We start from the raw sequence: 19,807 nt of genomic DNA, 5'->3' as shown, positions 1-19,807 counted from the left end.
TGCTTACATCCCTTACTATTGTTCCTTATCTATGCATACTTTTGAAATTAATCAAGTAATAGTATAAAATGTGAAAAACTGCAAAAATTCAAAATGTTTTGTAGTGTCCCACCATAAGACCGATGTAGGGCTATTAGGTAGATAGTTGGAGATTTCCTGCCATTTTATACATTGTTGTCTGTCTCTCAAGTAGCTACTGAACCATTGTTGAGTGTAGGGGAAAGACCAAGGGTAGAGATTTTTTGTTATAGTTTTGGGTGGGAAACTGTATCAAAGGCCTCGGATAGATCAAGAAGTATTACTGAGGTTAGTAGTCCAGCATCCCTGGCTTTGTTGACTATGTCTGTGAAGGAGATTAACACAGTAGTAGTACTATGTGAAGGTCTGAAGCCATGTTGGGTGGAGGGAAGTCGATTGTTTTGTAGAGTATCATTAATTAGTTGTTTATATATGCATTTTTCTAACAGTTTGGATAGGGGAGATAGAGACTCACTTTATTTCTTCATATCAGTTTTTGATATCACTGCATTATAAAAGCAATGTTCAGCACTGTATGGTTTAGATTGTTTGTTTTTAGAGATAGCATCTGCAAATTGTATTGACCACTGCTTTTTCTTTAATTAATGCAACTTTGCTGTGTTCAGAGGATTCAGTAGTCGATGTTTTATTGTTATTTACTCTGGCACTTTCTATGTTTTGATTCCCGTAATATAATTACTTTCATATCTGATATCTATGTATATAAGGAATTCTAATGAGTGACTGCACTTTTAGTTATTGCATTTTTGAAGGATTGAGGAAAGGTACATATGAAGGAAGGAATGGAGGGAAACAAAGAAACAATGCAGATCCCATGTAATAGTCATTGATTCATGAACAGAGTCATGTGCCTTATGTGAGTCATGCAGTGCCTTGTGATATATACTGGATACTGATCATCCTCAATATGCCACACTATCTAAGAGTGTATTTTCTGGCAGCACAGTACAGCAGTCTATGTGTGTGTGTGTGTGTGTGTGTGTGTGTGTGTGTGTGTGTGTGTGTGTGTGTGTGTGTTTGTGTGTGTGCATGTATTTATGAGCCCTCAGTGTTTGTGCCTGCAGATTTGTGCACCAAGCACTATACAACCGCAGCATAATCCCTGATGTGCAGGAAATGGACACAAAGTTCATATAACTGTTACCCTATAAACAGCTGAGTATATGATCATGTGCACTTTATATCGTATGGATCTCATTTTGGACTTGTTCTCCATGAGTGGTGTCACTATCAGATTACATTTGAATATCTCACTCGCCTGTCATCTAGGAATAACAGCATATACTTGCTAGTCAGAGCAACTATCTAACACGTGTCTAGCAGCAGGTAAGGTGAATTGTGGGAATAACATTTTATATTCTTGTGCATTTCTTTTTCTGTATGTAATGAAGTATATGTAAACTTCTGCACATACATGTCTATCTTCAAACTGATAGAGCAATATATGTTCACCCCTGTGTGTGACTGTCACTTCCTCTGTGTTAATGCCTATTAGAGCTGGCCTTGCAGTTTCAGTTGTTTTATGTTGATAAAAAATATGGTGGCCTTCCTATCTCCTGAATGGGGGCTAAGCAGCTTGCTGGTAAAGGATTACAGCACCATGTTGGAAAAGACCTTGGCACTCAGTATAGCTGTCTCTAAATTCTGTTAGCAGCAACAGTCATTTGACTTAGCTCATTTCTGTATATCTTGAACATCCTAAGCAGAAAACTTCAGCTCTTACATATCTCACATCTACTTTTTTACTTGCTGTGTCTTCACATTTGTGTTTGGCATATCTCTGTGGATTTCCTAGAGGACCAGTCTCATATTCAGTGTAACATATGACTAGCAGTTCCATTTTAAGGGATGGAAATAATTAAGAGCAAAACGTATCCATATTAAACTTCAGTTAAAAATTTTAAGCTAGTATCATGTTGTCAGTTTCTGTCATTTAGAGATCATAAAATACTTCTGGGTGTGAGAATATCAATTCTATTTTATCTTTTGTCCTACTTAAATGTCATTAATTATTCACCTATATATCAAAAACTCTGCCATACACAAAAACGCTACCATATTTCCTAAACGTTGTTTGGGATGCAAGTCACTGATTGTTTACTCTGTGTATAAGCTTGACCTACTCTTCTTGTTGCTGCTGTTGATGATGATGATGATGATGATGATGACAAGGAGGAGGAGATGAAGAACTAAATTTAAAGTGTAGAAGGAGCACACATGATAAAAGTACAATAATCTGTAAACTGGAGCTAACATGAAACATACTAAAATTATTTTCTTTTTTGTTTTTCAGAGAAAGTACTGGCAATCTAGTTGTGATTCCAAAAGTATGTAAACTATAATTTTGTTACTTTACCAGCACTGTAATTTGTTAGAAGTTATACTTTAGCTTGTGTTACCCAATTTAAAATAATGGCGGATTGCTCCTGGGATAGCCAATGGCCTGAGAGAGAATGTCATTACTTGACTCTGGCAACCCTGATTAAATTACTGGCCTTGATGCCAGAGATGAATGACACAGAGGGGTGAGAATAGGTGCTGTTTAATATGCACTGTTTGCAAAGGGGACACGTGACTCCACCGCATAAATTTGCCACAGTGCTAATTGCTGGCTTTGCAGATCACACATTTGAAAGGTAATATTAGACTTGTACATGTCTTTGAAAATATATACTCAGCACCATAGCTTCAGTGTTTGTCAAGCACATGGGTGAATGGATGTGTTATTTTGGAAATTGCCACCTTATTTGTAAGTGAGAATAATGTGACAGCATGATCTGAGGGTGGATCCTGGGAACCTGGGATCAGAAGTGGGAGGGAGGTACAAATCATCCTTAGTAAACTTCACTGTGTATTCAAAAAACTATCCCATCTACTAGTTTTATATTATATCATGTACTGTTATTGGTTCAGTTGTGTTGATAATTAGCGCTTTGTGTTTTTTCTTCATGCAGACACTAAAAAACAAGTATGAAAACCGAAACAACTTTGAACAAGTTTTCATGATGTATGCCCACAATGTAAGTCTTCATTTGTTTAAAATGTAGAAAAGTTTGATTTTTCATTGCAAAATATGGAACCAGTACTCATTAACATTACTTTTATATGAGTATGATAAGTTCATGTTTGCAGACTATACATGTGCCATATCAAAAAACACAACTCCATATTAAATTCATTTTTTTATTGATTATGTAATGCTTATCACATTACTTTAGCAAAGACTGTGGCTTGATTCCTGGTCTATATGTGGGGTGCAAGCCCTTCATCCAAAGTTTGCATCCAGTGAATTACATGTTTACTGGATGGTGCAGCGGAAGTGTTGTCACCTCATAGCAAGAGGTTCTCCAGTTTGATTATTGGCTGGGGTGCCTTCTGTGTGGAGTCTGCATGTTCTCCCTGTATTAGTGTGGGTTTCCTCTGTGTGCACTGGTTTCCTCCCGCATACAAAGGCATATATCTGGAGCATTTCCCTCTGGGCCTCTGCTGAAAATTAGCTTCATTCCAAGTCAGACTTTCCTAATAAATAAAATAAATGTTATGGTACATCCTAATTCCTACTACCTCCATACCTACCTATTAGGGGGTGTACTGGGAGCTATATACATTGTAGGATGTTTTTATGATGTAGAAACACTGTCACTCCTGGCAGATAGGAACAGTGTATATTGTCAAATTATCAAGCATCATCATCCTCTGATCTTGTACCAGCACTGCTCCACCATCCCCTGCCAACAGCAACCCACAACAGTGTCACTGCACAGAAAATCATTAGCCCAGCAGAAAGCAAAAGCTTATCTGTATGTTTGAACAAGTGAGTTGAGTGTATGTATAAATCATTCATCCATATGCACTGTACATGGATTTACTTCAGGGTCATAAGAGGTTCAAGGCTAGTGAATCATGTGACCATTACACCTTGCCATGTCCAACCCCAGCCTGTATCTCCCTTCTTATTGAGAGTCATGTCAGTCAAGGGTGGGGTGAACCTATGATTACCCATCCAATTATCCAGGTCCCATTTAAAGGAAGATAGTGAATCACACTGCTTTATCTGCAGATACAGTCTATTCCAGAGGTGAGTGTTGAATCTGTCTTTCTACCATGTTTTACTGATTTGTTGAACAGATTTAGATCCCTTGTTATGGTATTTGTGGTACAAGATATTCTAGACTGCTGTGTCCCTGATTACTAGGACAGCAAGGCACAGGTCTCCTCAGAGGACTCTATAACACAGAAAAAAGGGACAGTGCTTCCAGTATATTCTTTTAGCTTAACAATTTTAAGCCTACCTTTTCTTTGTTAGGAACCTCTGTGGTGGGCTTTCCAACTATTTGATATGTTTCGTTAGATGCATTGCAAAGGGGTCATTATAATATAAAATTGGTCTGATCAGTACTGAGTACAAGGGGACAGTAGCCCCTTATCTGGATGATATTCCCTTGGTGATCGGTAGCACCAAGTAGAAGAATTACTTGATAACGGCTCTGCATGGTGGCCACAGGTGAGGGAATTATCAAAATCATGTCCCCAGATCTCTAACTATATTTTCATTTTTACGTGGGGTGTTGTCAATGCTATATGGTGCAGAGATGGTTTGCCTGCCAAATGTTGCATTTGTTAGCACTTAATTAAACCTATTTTCAATACACCTTGCATTTATAACTGTAAGTTGCTGTTGAAGGGCTTATGTGTTAGAGGGGGATTTCATAATGAATCCCAGCTTACAGTCATCCACAGTTTTGGTTAGCCATAGGTCTTTGTTTTCAATCTGTAGGTTAGAGAAGTAAATACTGAACAAAGCTGGTCCCAGCACTTTGCCTTATGGGATACCACTGGTCACCCTCATGTTCTATGATGCTGCCCCTGCCACCAGCACCTTGTGGGTTCTGTCATTTAGCTAGTTTCCTATCCATATTATCACATAGAAATCTATTTGTAATGCATTTAGCTTATTAATTATGCTTCCATGGAGAATGTTGTCAAATACCTTGCCAAGATCAAGGTAAACTGTGTAATACAGGGTAACCAGTGTCAGCAGCTTGTGTTACCTTTTCAAAGACTTTAACCAAGTTCATTACACAGAATCTGTGTTTTACAAAATCAAACTGCTATGGATCTAGCCTGATGAAATTTTTAATATCAGTGTTCATCAAGTCTGTTATATTGTATTCCATGGCCTTACAAATGAGACTAATCAGACTAATGGTCTTACAGTTTCCAGGGTCAGTAGTAAGACCACCTTTACACAGTGGCATCACTAATGCTGCACCCCATACTTACAGGACTGACCCTATAGCCAGAATCAGATGAAGGAGCTTCTGTAGATGTTCTGCCAGGGTTTGTTTGAGACTGTTTGTGGGATGTTACCTGGTCCCATGTACCAAATATTTTTAGATATGGACAACACTTTCAGTACATGTTCATTAGTGATTAGTGGTATGAGAGCTATGGGGATCAAAGGGCTTTGGGTAGGCAGCTCAAGAGTGAAATTTACATTGTTTGTTTGCTAGGATGTTGGCAATATCCCAAGTCTGAGTAGGTTTTGTCATTTAATATGATTTCTGTACATTGTTGAGTGTTGTTTTTAGTTTTCTAACATAACAGAGGTAGAGTTTGTAATGGTCCTTGTCTCTGAATGACAGTGTGAGTTCATCAGCTGCCTCATTTAACCTAAGAGTCTTTTTAAAATTCTTAGTCAAATTCTTAACATTTTCCTTCACTTAGGGGACCTTTAGATCTGATGTATACCCTAATGAGTTATTTCCTTTTATTGTAGATTTTATTTATGTCGATAGACTCCCATAATGGTTTGTTTTAAAATTTTCCATTATATCTGGATCTGGATGAGACTGCTGATTCTATACATTTATCTATGTAGGCATAATATCCCTTGGCAAATCTGTCTGCTAAGGCTGTTTCTGAGTGATGCTGTTATAGGTGAATTTTGAGACTCCGCCATAGAATCTGAAGTCATTGAATTCTGATATAATGGATGCAGGAAGTTTAGATAGTTTGGGGGAAAAAGCATTAGCTTATGGTCTGACTTAATAAGAGAAGTGCTACTAGGAGAGTTGTGCATAATGATCCTACATTTGTAAGCATTACGCTAAGAATATGTTGCCCTCTAGTTGGGCTAGTAGCAATCTGGTCCACTGAGTTTTTATTTATTATGTATAAAAGCTTCTTAGCATAGCCTACATTGGTGATGTTGGTATTGCAGTCAGTGAAGGATTTGCTATTTATGAAAGTTCATATGTGACATTAGAAACCTACTGTGGACTTCCAGCATTATGAAAGGGTTCTTCTAACAGTGATAAACTGATTGTTGATTTTGTTTAGTGGAGTTTGATAAGTCAATCTGTGGGTTTCTGGGAATCTGTATAGGAATGGTATGGCCTCTGCCAAATAAGGATATCCCACAGCGGTTGCCATTGGGTGTGAAAGCATGTTAGGCACTAAACTAAAGAATGGAGAGGTTGTTTTCTAGGTAATTAAACAAAGGTTCTCTGTTTGCACATGTATGTCTTCCAAATGCAGAAGTGCATCAAAGTCAGGCAACTTACTGTTTAGACATCTGGCATTGAGCAGAGCCACTTTAATTTGATGCTGTTTGATATTAAAATTTTTGCTAGGATGGAATGTTTACTAAGTGAACTTTGCCTAAAAAAGGTACTATTAGAACAGCAAAAGCTTTAGCAAATATATAGAAGCCTTTTAACGATAAGTGCAGGCCGTCCTTTGCAAAGCAAATAGGTTTTCAAATATCTTGTTTCATGGTGTCACACAATGGAACCACCTAGAATGACACCGGTGTTTAGCCACTAGTTGAAACCAATCATCTTTTCTTGCGCCTTGGCATCATTTGTGGAGAAGGGATAATTTCTGTCAGCATCTTGGTCTTGCCTGCTTTTGTAAATGCATAGACAGCTTAGATATTCCCCTCCAATTTCCCTGATTTTTTTTTTGAATCAAGTCATTCATTCTCACATGCCAACTATCATGTTATAGTTATATTTGTATGATGCGAGACCCCTTAAGATATTTGAGCTCCTGGCAAATGAAAGATAGCTCACCGTTGCCTTGTTTGTGTCCAGCCCAATGTGTGTGGAATTTGTATATCTCACTGTGGAGTCACCAATCACTAAAACATTTTTGTTTGTTGAGTGGTCCTGTAGCCAGTGCCTAACTCAACAAGCAAAAGGAGTAAGGTGGGATACTAGCCATAGATAGGATGCCAGTATATTCACACACACACACACACACACACACACACACACACACACAGACACACACACAGAATGCACACCCTCCAGGGCACTTTAATGCATTATAAGATCATCAACCAAATGTCTTTTGGTTATGGAAGAAAGCTGAAGCTCCTGTTAAACAGACGTACAGAGAACATGGAAACCCCATGCATATGAAGATCCTCAGACAAGAAATGAACCAGACATTCAAGCTCTCTCCAACATAATGTCTAACAATTGCACTAGTATAAGTATAGTATGCACATATATTGTTTACTCCATGGGCAATATCATTGCTTCAGGGAACAACCTTCCTAAATTAGCTGTGGAAGTAATAACAGTGGAATAGTTTAGAAATGCTTTTCTCTGTCTCTCTCTTCCTGTCCTAAAAGCAAGATACTTGAGAATGAAAAAAAAAATCTGCAGACACCTCACATGTTGCTTCATATCTGATCAATACTCTATAAATGTTCATCTAGAAAACACCAATTTCTCATAAACTACCTATTACATATGTAACAGATATAAAGGCATAAGAAAAAGGAGTTTCAGGTGTTTTTTTTTAGTTAAGGTTTAATTTTATCTGCACAGCATTCTGTAAGAAAAAAAATCCCCATTCACTTTAGTGCTTGGAGTTTTCTTGTCAAATTCCTTTTCTAATGCATTACATCTTGGACCTTGACAGACATAGGTTTATAGGTTCATATGAAGTTACTACGCTAATGGCCCTAGGGCTAGGCCCTAGACATGTTATACCAGTGTTTCCCTTATTGCTCTTCGTTAGATGGTTGTTATTTGTGGAGTGAGTCTATGATCAACACCAACTATCCCTGTCCCTGAGGGACATAGGTGTCACCCCCAGGGTGAATGGTTTCTCATCCAATTGTCAAGGTTGTGCTCGAATAGGGTAATTGAGGACCTCTGCTTCACGTGAATTGCGAGTTTATTCCAGAGGAGTGGCAATCACTGGGAGAAATATCTGTCTCTCCTGCCTGTTCTATTAATGTCACAGGCTAGGTTGAGATCCCTGGAGCAAGTGAACCTTGTCCCATTTGATTTTCAGATGTGTAGCATTTCGATTAGGTTAGGATCAGAGACTGCTCTGTAGGCTAGGCACAAGTCATCTCTCAGCAGCCTGTAGGATACAGAGTACCATAACAGGGCTTTCAGTCTTTCCACGAAGGTCATGTTTTGGAGGCCCTGAATTTTCCTGGTGAGAAACCTCTGTGGTCTCTCCTGCTGCTGCAGGTGTCTGGTGAGGTAAGTGCAAAAGGAAGAGTTGTACTCTATTAGTGGTCTCATGAGGGTCAAGTAAAGAGGAGTTATAACATCCTCAGTCTTGGATGTGATGTCCTTACTTATGAGATGGGCAACATAGAAGGCTTTCCTCACCACTGTAGGCATATGGTGCTCAAAGTTTAGATTGCAATCAACCTGTGTTCCCAAATTTCACACCACTGGCTTTGGGGACTAAATGATTGCACCCAGTTTGCAATTGTCAGTGAAATTGCTAAGCCACAGACCATCTACTTTTGCCTTGACTTCCAAGAAATAAATTCCAAACAGTAGAGGGCCCAGCACAGATCCTTGTGGTACACCACCGGTAAAATGGTCTACTGGTAGAGGTGGAATTCCCAGCTTTGACAGTATGCTTTCTATCAGTGATCTAGTTGGCTACCCATCTAGTGACATATGGGTTAATCCCTAGGTTTTAATTTCTCCAAATATTTTGGGTTTCTAATAGCATATTGGGAATGGGCCCCATTTCTAAGTCAAAGTATGATTAAAGTTTATAAAATTAGTGTTGTTTCAATCTTTAATGTCAGCCAGAAGTGTTCTTTGCAGCACCTGCAATGTGTCCAATAATGACTCCTTCTGCAATGTGTATGGAGTTACATGTATTGGTAGCATATCTAAAATATGATTGTAGATTCTTTCTTATAACACCCATTGCTCCTACTACTATTGGGACTGTCTGGGTATCTTTCTTCCACATTGCTGTAGTTTCTGCCTGTCTCTCTGTACACAAGACACTGTGGCCACTGGGTGTGGTGATTTCAATGATCAATGCTACTTTTGTCTTCTTTTCATGGACCACTATATCTGGTTTTCCAACATCTATCTTTTGAACTGTTGGTAATGGGTGATCCCATGTGATGTAGACTTCATAATTTTCTGTGATGCTTTGTGGCTCACGTTTCCAGTGTTTTTAATCTGGTTCTTCAATTTATATTCTTTCTTTTGGTTTTTGACACATTCAGTTGCTGCCTGATTTTTATCTACTTCTGGTTTGATTTCCATTCCTGCTTGATGCCGATATGCTTCTGCTAGATTAAGCAGGGAAGTCATCTTAGATTTATTCTCTTCATGTTTCAAAACTTTCACTACATTTGGTTCTTGTGAGGTCAGCAGATATTTGTGCAGTCCCACAGTTGCAGATCTATATAGGTAATCAATTTCAAGGAGGCCCATACCTCCTTCAGAATGGAGAATATATAATCTTGGTATGCACTGATTTTTATAAATCATTTGGTGAGCATGAAGCATCCTTCTTGTTTTCCTGTCTAATCTATCCAACACATTTTGGGGTCAGTCAATCACTCCAAAACTGTAAATTAGGACAGGAAGAGCAAATAGGTTTATAGCTTGAATTTTGTTCCTAGCTGTCAATGTTGTTAAGTCTTCTAAAGTATGTTTTACTGAGTTTTATTTGCATTTGTCCATATTTTATTGTTAATCCTTCATCAATTCCCAAATATTAATACACCTCTTGCGCAAGTTCTTCTATATCATATTGTTGCCCCAGACTGATGTTTGCTTGGTGCTGAAGTTTTCCTACTTTAAAGGTTTCTTTTGCACATCTATCAAGACCAAATGACATTCTTATACTATCTGAAAAAGTTTTGACAGCTTGCAGTTGTGCTTTCAGTTCTCCATCTGATGAGTTATACAATTTTAAATCATTGACAAAGAGAAGATAAGAAGTCTTTACACTTTGTTGTTTTCTAGGAGCCAAATTATAGCCGTGGTGTAAGCAGAATAGCAGTGGTAATAGAGAGTCACCCTAGAATATCCCCCCTTTGAATTTTTATCCCTGGAATAATAATTTGTCCTATATTATGGCTTAATTGCAAAGTGGTCTGTCACTGTTTCATGGTCACTGTAATATATTCGATCGATGTAGGATGTATCTTATACATTAAGTACTCTTTTATCCATGAATGTGGGATACTATCAAATGCTTTTTTGTAATCAATCCATACCATACTTGGATTCTTCCCCTTTTTACAGTTCCCCACTATGACTTTATTTAAAAACAAATGATCCTTTGTTCCATATGACTTTCTTTTATTGCCTTTTTGTTCTATTGCCATAATTGAGTTTTCTTATTGAGCATAAACTCTGTTGGCATCAATTTCAGTGTATAGTTTATGCATTGTTGGAAGGCAAGTTATTGGTCTATAATTTTTAGGGTAGTTTGCAGGTTCACTCTTAAGTAGGAGCATTGTTTTTCCTGTTACTGGCTAGGTTGGTGTCTGTTCGGGGTGCACATATAAATAGTTCTTACTCATGGCTAAATCTTCGTGCAAAGATGTTAATACTTTTAACCAGAAGTTAGGTACTGCATCTGGGCCTGGGGTTTTCCAATTGGAAGCTTTCCTTAACTTTGTTTCAATCTCTCTAGCTGTTACTTCATCCCGTTTCATATCCTGGACCTTTAAACTTCTTATTCTTTCTTTTACTTCTTCTATCCATTTAGCATCTTTGTTATATTCCACAGGATCTTCATAAATACTTCACCAAAATGTATCTATTTCTTCTCTTTTTGGTGGTCTTTCAGTTCTTTTTACCTTGTTTCCAAATTCTCTATAAAACTTTTTTGGATCATCAATAAATTGCTTACTTTGTACTTTTCATTTATATTTTTTCCTCTTGTGCTGAAATATTTAGTTTATTTGCGATAGTGCATGATAGATCCTAATCTGTTTTAATACTGCACATTGCTTTATCACGTCTATCTTTCTAAGTATTTTTGTTAATCCTTTCCCTCTTCTATACTCTTCTAACAGTGACACATCTTGTCTAAATTGCTTTATATTTTTCTCTATTCAATACTTCCATGATGGTATTCAATTTCTCCTCTTCCTTTCCCTCACTACCCAGTGTTCTTGTGGTAGAATTTTATCAGTTATTAATTTAGCTGTACAGTAATATATCCTGTTTGCTTCTGTTATATCGCATGGATCTCTATGAATAGTCCTAGTTACTGTGTTCACTTGTTTTATCAAACGTCTGACTTTTTGGGTTTACTTGACCTTCTGCAGGCTATTTATTTCATTGATCTTAATATGTCTATCTATCACTATTAAATCAAGCAACTCTTCTCTTAGCTCATTTTCTTCTGAACCAAGGACACATTTTTTGTTTTCCATTTCCTTTCGGGCATTGTATAGAGAGTTCTATAGCATATTTCTGTGGCACATTCTCCTCAATTTCATCCTGTGCCATCTATTGTTCTGTCATATGGGAACTCACTGGCCTATCATTCCTCAACATTGACTGCATCACTGTTTTCACAGTTTCCTGTTCCTTCCCTTGCTATCCAGCTTCAAGTGAATGTTTATACTGGATTCCTGTGGAAGGCTCCAAAATATCTTCATATGGCACCTGACCAATTGCTTCCCATTCCACTTATTTCCCCTTAATTTGGATGTCCATCACTCTGTCCTAGTGTGGTGTATTCAGAATTAGATTTTCTACACCGAATCCTTCACTTCACAAGAACTCCATAACTTCAGTTTCCATTTCTTTAAGTTCTCCATTACTAATCTCCTTTTCTACTTTTCCTCTGTCTTCTTATTTTTTGTATTGCAGTTTTCCATGTCCTTTCCCTGTATGTCTCTTCAAATATCTTTGGTGCTGCTCTTTTTTGTATTGATTAGTTTTGTTTTCTCATTTACATAAATATTGCACCATATTAAATCTCTTTTTCTTTCCCATGTCCATATTTCTTCTTCAGATGTCTCCTGACCTTCCTGTTTCTCCTTACATTGGGGACTTGTTCCATCATGCTGTGATGTAACCTGTGTTAGACCTTCTACACAAATTCCTTCACTTTGTAGTTACTCCATAACTTCAACTTCTATTTTTTTCACTTCTACTTTACTAATCTTCTTTTCTACATTCCCTCTTTGTGATATTATTTTTGTTTTATTGTGAAATTTTCCATATCTGGATGCCTTTGTCTGTATTTCTCTTTGAATATCTTTGGGGCTGCCTTCTTTATATTGATTAATTTGGCTTTCACCTTTGCATAAATATTGCACCATCCAAATATCTCTTTCTTTCTCATGTCCACATTTCTTTTTTATACTTTTCAAAAAATCTCTACATTTTGTTGTTTATATTTTTGCACTTCCACAGATGCTTCTTTTTCCAAACAGATCAAAGTTTCTTGGTCTATGCACTGTTTTTCACAAATCTGTTGTATTAAGCTTCTGACAGTTTTTCTTGTAGAAGTATTTTTCTTTACTCTAATTTCTATCAATCTTTTTGTATATCCTGTGTCTGGAAATTCTGGGCTTTTTGCATAATAGTAACAATACATCATTTCTTTCTTATCGACAATAGTCCATTCTATCATCTTTATGACTCTTCTTTGGCCTATATGTTTTTGTGATTTTTTTGCGGACTGCTACTTCCTCCTACATCAGGGGGTGCCATCCTCCCCCTGGGCCTGGCCTGGCCCCATTGTAGGAATGTTTCCATATTTTAGGAGTCTACACTGTCATTTTTTTTCCAGTTCAGTGCACCTACCAGTATTGAGCACTTTTTTATCTTGGGTCTTGTGCACCCAGCTATCTTTTTTAATTTTTGACCTGTTTATGATATATGCTATATAAATACAGTCTATGCATATATATATATATATATATATATATATATATATATATATATATATATATATATATATATATATATATATATATATATATATATATATATATACACACACATACATACATACACACACACACACACACACACACACACACACACACACACACACACACACACGCACATATATCAGTTGCTGTTCTCCACTGTGCTGGAACAAAGTCATTGTTCAGGCTGCGGTTAAAGAGAGTGGTTCTGCTAGGTCTTGTTTTCAGTTGTTTAGTAAGTAGCCTGGGATGTTATCTGGTCCCATAGAGGAAGTGGTTTTGGCCTTGGAGAGCATGGATATGACCTGCTCTTTGGAGATACTAGGTAAATGACTGGTGTCAGGTATTCTTTGAGGTATGGCAGGTGGGGACAGGGGGCTGAAATTTGCACAAAATCTGTCAGCTAGCAGAGTAGCAATTTCCTCAGGTTCAGTATGTGAGCTACCATCCACTATAAGTTTGGCACATAGTTGGGCATTCCTTTTTTATATTTCAGACACAGCTGAACAATGCCTTATGATTATCCTTAGCTGGAAATGCTAATTTACCTTCATAACTAGCTTTAGAGGACTTTACACAAATTCCGATTTGCTTGTTCAAGCTGTGGAGGGTATCCTTCTTCTGCTGAGTAAGTTCCCTCTTGTTCTTAGACATCAGTTTCTTCTTTTTGTCATATAACCTATTGATACCTGAGGTCCATCAGGGTGGATGCTTTTTCAGGAGGATCTGGATTTGATCCACTCAGGTACAGCTGAGTCTATACAGTTGTTTAGGTGGTTATACAGGGCATTTGTGTACTCCTCTGCATAGGAGTCATTGTTGGCTATGTTAGCAGGGGTGTTGAAACTTTTTATACCCTTGCCTAGTAGGCTGTAGTTTGCTTTGCAGTAATTCTTCAGTTTTTTTTTTTGCTCTTTTTGGGATAGCAGGTTTGATCATTACATTGAATGAGACAGATTCATGGTCTGACTGTACCAGGAAGGACAACACACAGGGGGGTAGCGCAGTGATCCCCCCCTGTTGGTGAGCACTAAGTGTAGGACATTAGAGCTCCTTGTGGTGGTGCAGACTAACTGTTCCAGGGCATTTGTATTGACAAAGTCCAGGAACCTCAAAGCAAACATGTTTGTGCTTGTGTATGTTACCAAATTGTTGGAAGGATAGTTGAAATTTCCTATGACCAAAGTGTTTGGCTGTATAGTGAGTGACTCTAGTAAGTCCAGGTAGGTGATGTGCTTCTCTTGGTTGATGGTGGGGGAACAGTAGCTAGCAATGATGTGGTAGGTGCTTTACCTATAGTTATTTGGACCTGGAGTAGCTCAAGAGAGTCATAATGTTTAACTAGTCTCGAGGTGTATTTGGCTTTAATGAAGATGGTAACACCTCCACCTTTGGTTCTTTCACACTCATTTTGGAGTCTGAACATCTCTGCAGTCTTGAACCATATCTCAGTGACTGCACAGACATCAACATATTCCAAGGTGAAGAGTGTTTCCAGGGAGTGCAATTTCCTGTATACGCTCCTAGCATTAAGCAGCATAAACCTGAGTTTGTATCAAGTGGATTTTTTAATGTCAGAAATGTTGCTGTTTTGACATTGCCTAAAAAAGACACTATGGGGGAGGCAAGTGCCTTTGCCAATATCTGAAAGCCTAGATGAGACAGGTGAAGACCATCTCTGGCAAAGCAGTGTGGCCTGTCAACCATGTTTTCCCAGGCTGACAGATACTGGATCCCCCTGGACTGACAACAGAAGCTAAGCCACTTGTTGAAGTCAATCATGTTTTGTATATTTTCTGGCATCATCCTGGCTGAAGGTAGAATGTTGCTTAGGGGACTTGCTTAGCCTGGGACGCATAATCTGAGACTTTTGTCATATCTCTCTTCATGTAGTCCAGCTAGGTACGTCGCATGTCATTCACCCCAACATGTACTATCACAGAGTCATAATGGTAATTGTTGTTGAATGAATTGACTGCATGCCTGATTTGATGGATCCTGGTACCTGACAAGCAACTGACTGTGACCTTCTCCTTGTCCAGCCTGTTGAGGGGAACATCTGTGTGTCTCACTATGGTATCACCTATGACCAGGACATTTGGCTTTGAGGTGTTTTGCCTTATGGGCTTATTTGCTGAGACACTGGTATGTGTGCTGTTATATGTAATAGATTCTATTGGCTTTGCAGTGTGTACAAGTGGTTTGTGCTTGGGAGGTCTCATCTTTTGGTAGGCTTCTACTGAGTACCTCCACTTATGTGGGTTTATGTGTTATAACCTTGTTTTTTTTTTTTTTCAAAACAGGTTTATTGTTTTAACATATAAGAGAAATATCATAACAATTTTATACAAGTAATTAAAAATAGGTATTATTATAATATTCAACAAAACAACTAAAGTATTTACAAAGACATCCACTACAATCAGATCAATTAATTAAACTAAAATACCGTGCTATTGAAATTAGAATTTTTTTAACAAATTTTGTAAATTATCCCATACAATATAATAAGATGTTTTTCTAGTTGTTCTTGTCCTAATTGTGTTTATTTCCATATGGCACACTATATTCATAACATTTTTAAATTCATTGAATGAAGGAGGTGTATCTGAAATCCAATTTCAAGTTATTATTTTCCTAGCCACTGCTAGAATAGACCATAACAAGGGAAGCTTAACCTTTTTAACACTTTGAGGTACAGGTGTGTTGAATAATATAAGAGATTTAGAAATAATGAAATTATCTGTAAAAAGAGCCTGCAAAAATTCATTAATTGACTTTATACAGTCATAAAACATATGAGCCCAGTCAGCATTAATTTCTACATTGCATCTCTTACATAATTTATCTTTATTATTTATTTTATTCATCATCAAAGGTGTATAAAAAGATCTATGTAAAAATTTCCATGTATAAAGTCTCCAGACAATGGAAGACGTAGTTCTATAAGCAGATTCCAATATATATTGTTTATCTTGTTGATTTGGTGGGTCCCCATTAATAGAAGTGAAATAATTCCAGTATGAATCTACACTGTAAAAAGTTTCTTGTCTGATAATTTTATGTATGTATGAAAGTTTACCTTTATCAGAAACTTTATGTTGTAAATTTAATATCAAGTAATCAATCAGTGTTGGAATAGATTCTTTAACTGTTATAGACATTAGATCTATTTTATTAATGAGATGTTGTCTAAAGGTCTGAACCTCTAACCAGCAAGTTTCTCTTAGATCAAATTCTTGTTTTAAGAAATCTAGATTTTTAACTTTATTATCAGATATCAACTGAAACCAGTACTTTAGATAATTATCTATAGCTAAATGAGTTCTTTCAGAAGTAGATGACAAAAGCATACCATGAGTATACATTATAGGGAATATAATAAAAATCCATTCCCTATACTTAGGGTGCATGAATATAAAGTTACGATAGCTAATAATAATGTTTAATGGGTAACAAACAATATGTTTAGGTGTAATAGGTGAAGTACAAAATTCCTTTGGTAACCATAACATGGAGTTATTTACAATCATATTTTTATGTGTTAAGGAGATTTTCATGAAGTGCATACTAATTAGCTCCCAATAATCTTTCCATTTTGCAACATATGACTGATCTATTAATAAAGTAATAACTTTTACAATAGAAGAGATAGTATATAAATTAAAGTCTGGAAAAGAAATACCCCCTTGAGACCAGCAGTTAGTATGTTTCTTTAATGCAATCCTAGGTCTATTAGGTACCCATAAGAAATTTAACATTAATGTATTCAATTTCTTGATAATTATTTTTGTAGGTGAAAGTATTATTGATTGTATTAAGTAAAAAATCTTGGGGAATATTATCATTTTAATAATTGTAAGTCTCTCCTCCATAGTAAAAAACATATTATTCCAGGTATTAAAAAGGTTTTGTATATTAAGAAAACAGGTATTATAATTATTATATGTAATAGATTTAATATCTTTAGATAGTATTATACCTAAATAAGTTATCTGACCTGAATTGGGTACATATTTAGTAAAATCACTAATGAGAATATTTTTCGTGTATATATAGGTAGTATTTTAGTTTTTCTTCATTGAATATTAAACCAGAAATACTTTTAAAATTCATCATTTTATCAAATAGAGACTGCATAGAAGAATTAGATCCTGCTGATGTAATTAGAACATCATCTGCAAAAGTTGAATTTTGGATGTTATATTTTCATCTATTTCAAAACCCTCTATGTCAGTACTGTTTCTGATCAAATTAGCCCAAGGCTCCATTACTAAAGTGAATAATAGTGGAGAAAGTGGACATCCTTGTTTTGTACCTTTAAAAATGGGTATTTTTGTGAAACATATGTTCCTACCTTAATATAAGCCAAAGTTCCTTTGTATAAATGCTCAATTAGATTTACAAATGCATCTGAGAAGTTTGTGCACTTCAGTAAGGTAAACAGATAGTCCCAACTTACTGAATCAAATGCTGAACTTATATCAAGGCTAATAAGTGTTAAATCTTTCTTTTTCCTATTTGCAAAATCAATTAATGTTAAAGTTCTTCTTATATTATCAAAAGTATTTCTATTTACAATGAAGCCTGTCTGATCTATATCTATAATGCCGGGGATGATTGTCTTCAATCTATCAGCAAAAATACTCATAAGCATTTTATAATCAACATTAAGTAATGAGATGGGCCGATATGAAGTACATCTAGTTGGATCTTTATTAGGTTTTAAAATTGGCGAAATAAATGTATATTGCCAAGATGGGGGAGTTATTAACTCAGTTTGGGCCAAAATAAAAACCTTATGTATTAATGAATATGTACTTTTAGAAAGGATTTTATATATCTCTGGTATAATACCATCATTACCCGGTGCTTTGTTTGATTTAAGCTTATTTATTTGTGTAATAACTTCTGTATATGAAATACTCTTGTCCAATAGTTTAATCTGTTGTTTATTAAGCTTTTTATTCATGTTTGTGGTTATAAACTCCTTTATTTTATCTTTAGGTTCCATGTTAATGTTATTATGGTTAATTTTGTGAAAGTGATTTCTAAATTCATCTAGTATTTCTGGTATACTAGAAACATTCTTCTTTTTCCTTAGAGAAAAGATTTATTTGATATTGTTTTGTTTATTCAACCTTTTTGTTTTATTTTTAAGTCTATGTAAGTATTTGGGGCTTATTGAATAAGACAAAAACTTGTATTTCTCTAAAGTTATTTTAACTTTATGAGTTAAAATTTCTTTGTATTTCTCATTTAGTTTGTTTATTTCTTCAATAACTTTCTTGTCCATAATATTTTCTTTATTATTATGTTTATAAGAGTCTAATTTACTTTGAATATCTAACAATTCCTTATCCCAAGATTTCTTTTTATTATTATACCATCTGATACTTTGTCCATATAGATATGATTTTAAGGCATCCCAAACATAAACAATGGAGACTTCAGGAGTATTATTTATGTCTAAAAATGTTTTACTTCTGAAAGTATATATTCTTTATAGTCTTTTAGTTGAGTTAAGTATGCTGGTATCCTTTTGATCTGAACATTATGAGTATTTTTTATCATGAATTCAAAAACAATTGAGTTATGATCAGATATAGGACATGAAATGATTTTGGAATTAATTAAATCTGTTACCATCTGGTTAGAAATAAAGACCCTATCTATTTTTGAATAAGTTTTGTATCTGTTAGAAAGAAAGGTGTATGGTAATGATTTTGAATCTATCTGATTATTAATGTCATTCAAATGATAATAATTAGCAAAATCATTTAAATGTTTTGCATTAGATGTAATTCTTATTTTCCCTATAGTGGTAGTATCACTTTCATGTAGTATACAATTAAAGTCACCAGCTAAAATAATATCTCCTATAGAGAATGATATGATCTTATCAAGATGATGTTTCACTGTATTAATACCAATTCCAGGTATCCAATATACATTAATTAAAGTGTAAGTCTTCCCATTAATTTGTATTGTAACCATACAAAACATTCCTTTGTCATCCTGATAAGACTTAATGGTTTTAGGAATGGGCATACTTTTATTCCATAAAATAGCCACTCCTCTTTTTTCTGAGTGTGCTCTGAACTAACCAATACTGTATATTTGTTTGTGGCTAGTTTATCAATATCTTTTTCAAGAGATGGGTTTCTTGCAGGAAGACTAAGTTGGCCTTATGTAAATTAATGTATCTTATTAGGCTTGCCCTTTTACATGGATTATTCAATCCATTAATGTTTAAAGAAATTCCTTTTAAAGATGTCATTTGGCATTTTTAAAACTTAAGAATCTTATGATCAAAATAACAAATAACAAGATAAGTAATGTTACATCTCCTCCTTTAGGTGTACCTTTAAATATAGCTGTATTTATTGAATCTCTTATGGGATTTTGTATAGGATTCAATTTTGTTTGTAGTGACAATGAGTGTACAAAATATATTGTGGATGTCAAAACTATATACAAATAACAATGAACAAGTGAAAATAATGTAAGGATTAAACATTGCATCCAGCCTGGAGTTATAAACTCCAACTTAGAGTAGTATTTACCACTCAA

The 19,807-nt window shown here is 35.7% G+C and overlaps 1 protein-coding gene across 1 annotated transcript in view; it reads left to right on the top strand.

The window, feature by feature from the left end:
- The window catches only part of LOC122791184 (calpain-13-like), a 1,289,367-nt gene that overhangs the window by 1,091,658 nt on the left and 177,902 nt on the right, over window positions 1–19,807 (top strand). The window contains exons 14-15 of the mRNA XM_044058898.1: window positions 2,333–2,366; window positions 2,994–3,059. Coding sequence (XP_043914833.1) covers window positions 2,333–2,366; window positions 2,994–3,059 — 100 coding nt within the window. The remainder of the gene's footprint in view (window positions 1–2,332; window positions 2,367–2,993; window positions 3,060–19,807) is intronic.

This window comes from Protopterus annectens, chromosome 1.part2, assembly GCF_019279795.1.
Source record: "Protopterus annectens isolate FY-2018-M chromosome 1.part2, PAN1.0, whole genome shotgun sequence".
In the NCBI taxonomy this organism is placed as follows: Eukaryota; Metazoa; Chordata; order Ceratodontiformes; family Protopteridae; genus Protopterus; species Protopterus annectens.
Note: the sequence above shows the minus strand (reverse complement) of the source record. Positions and strands in the feature narration are given on the sequence as shown.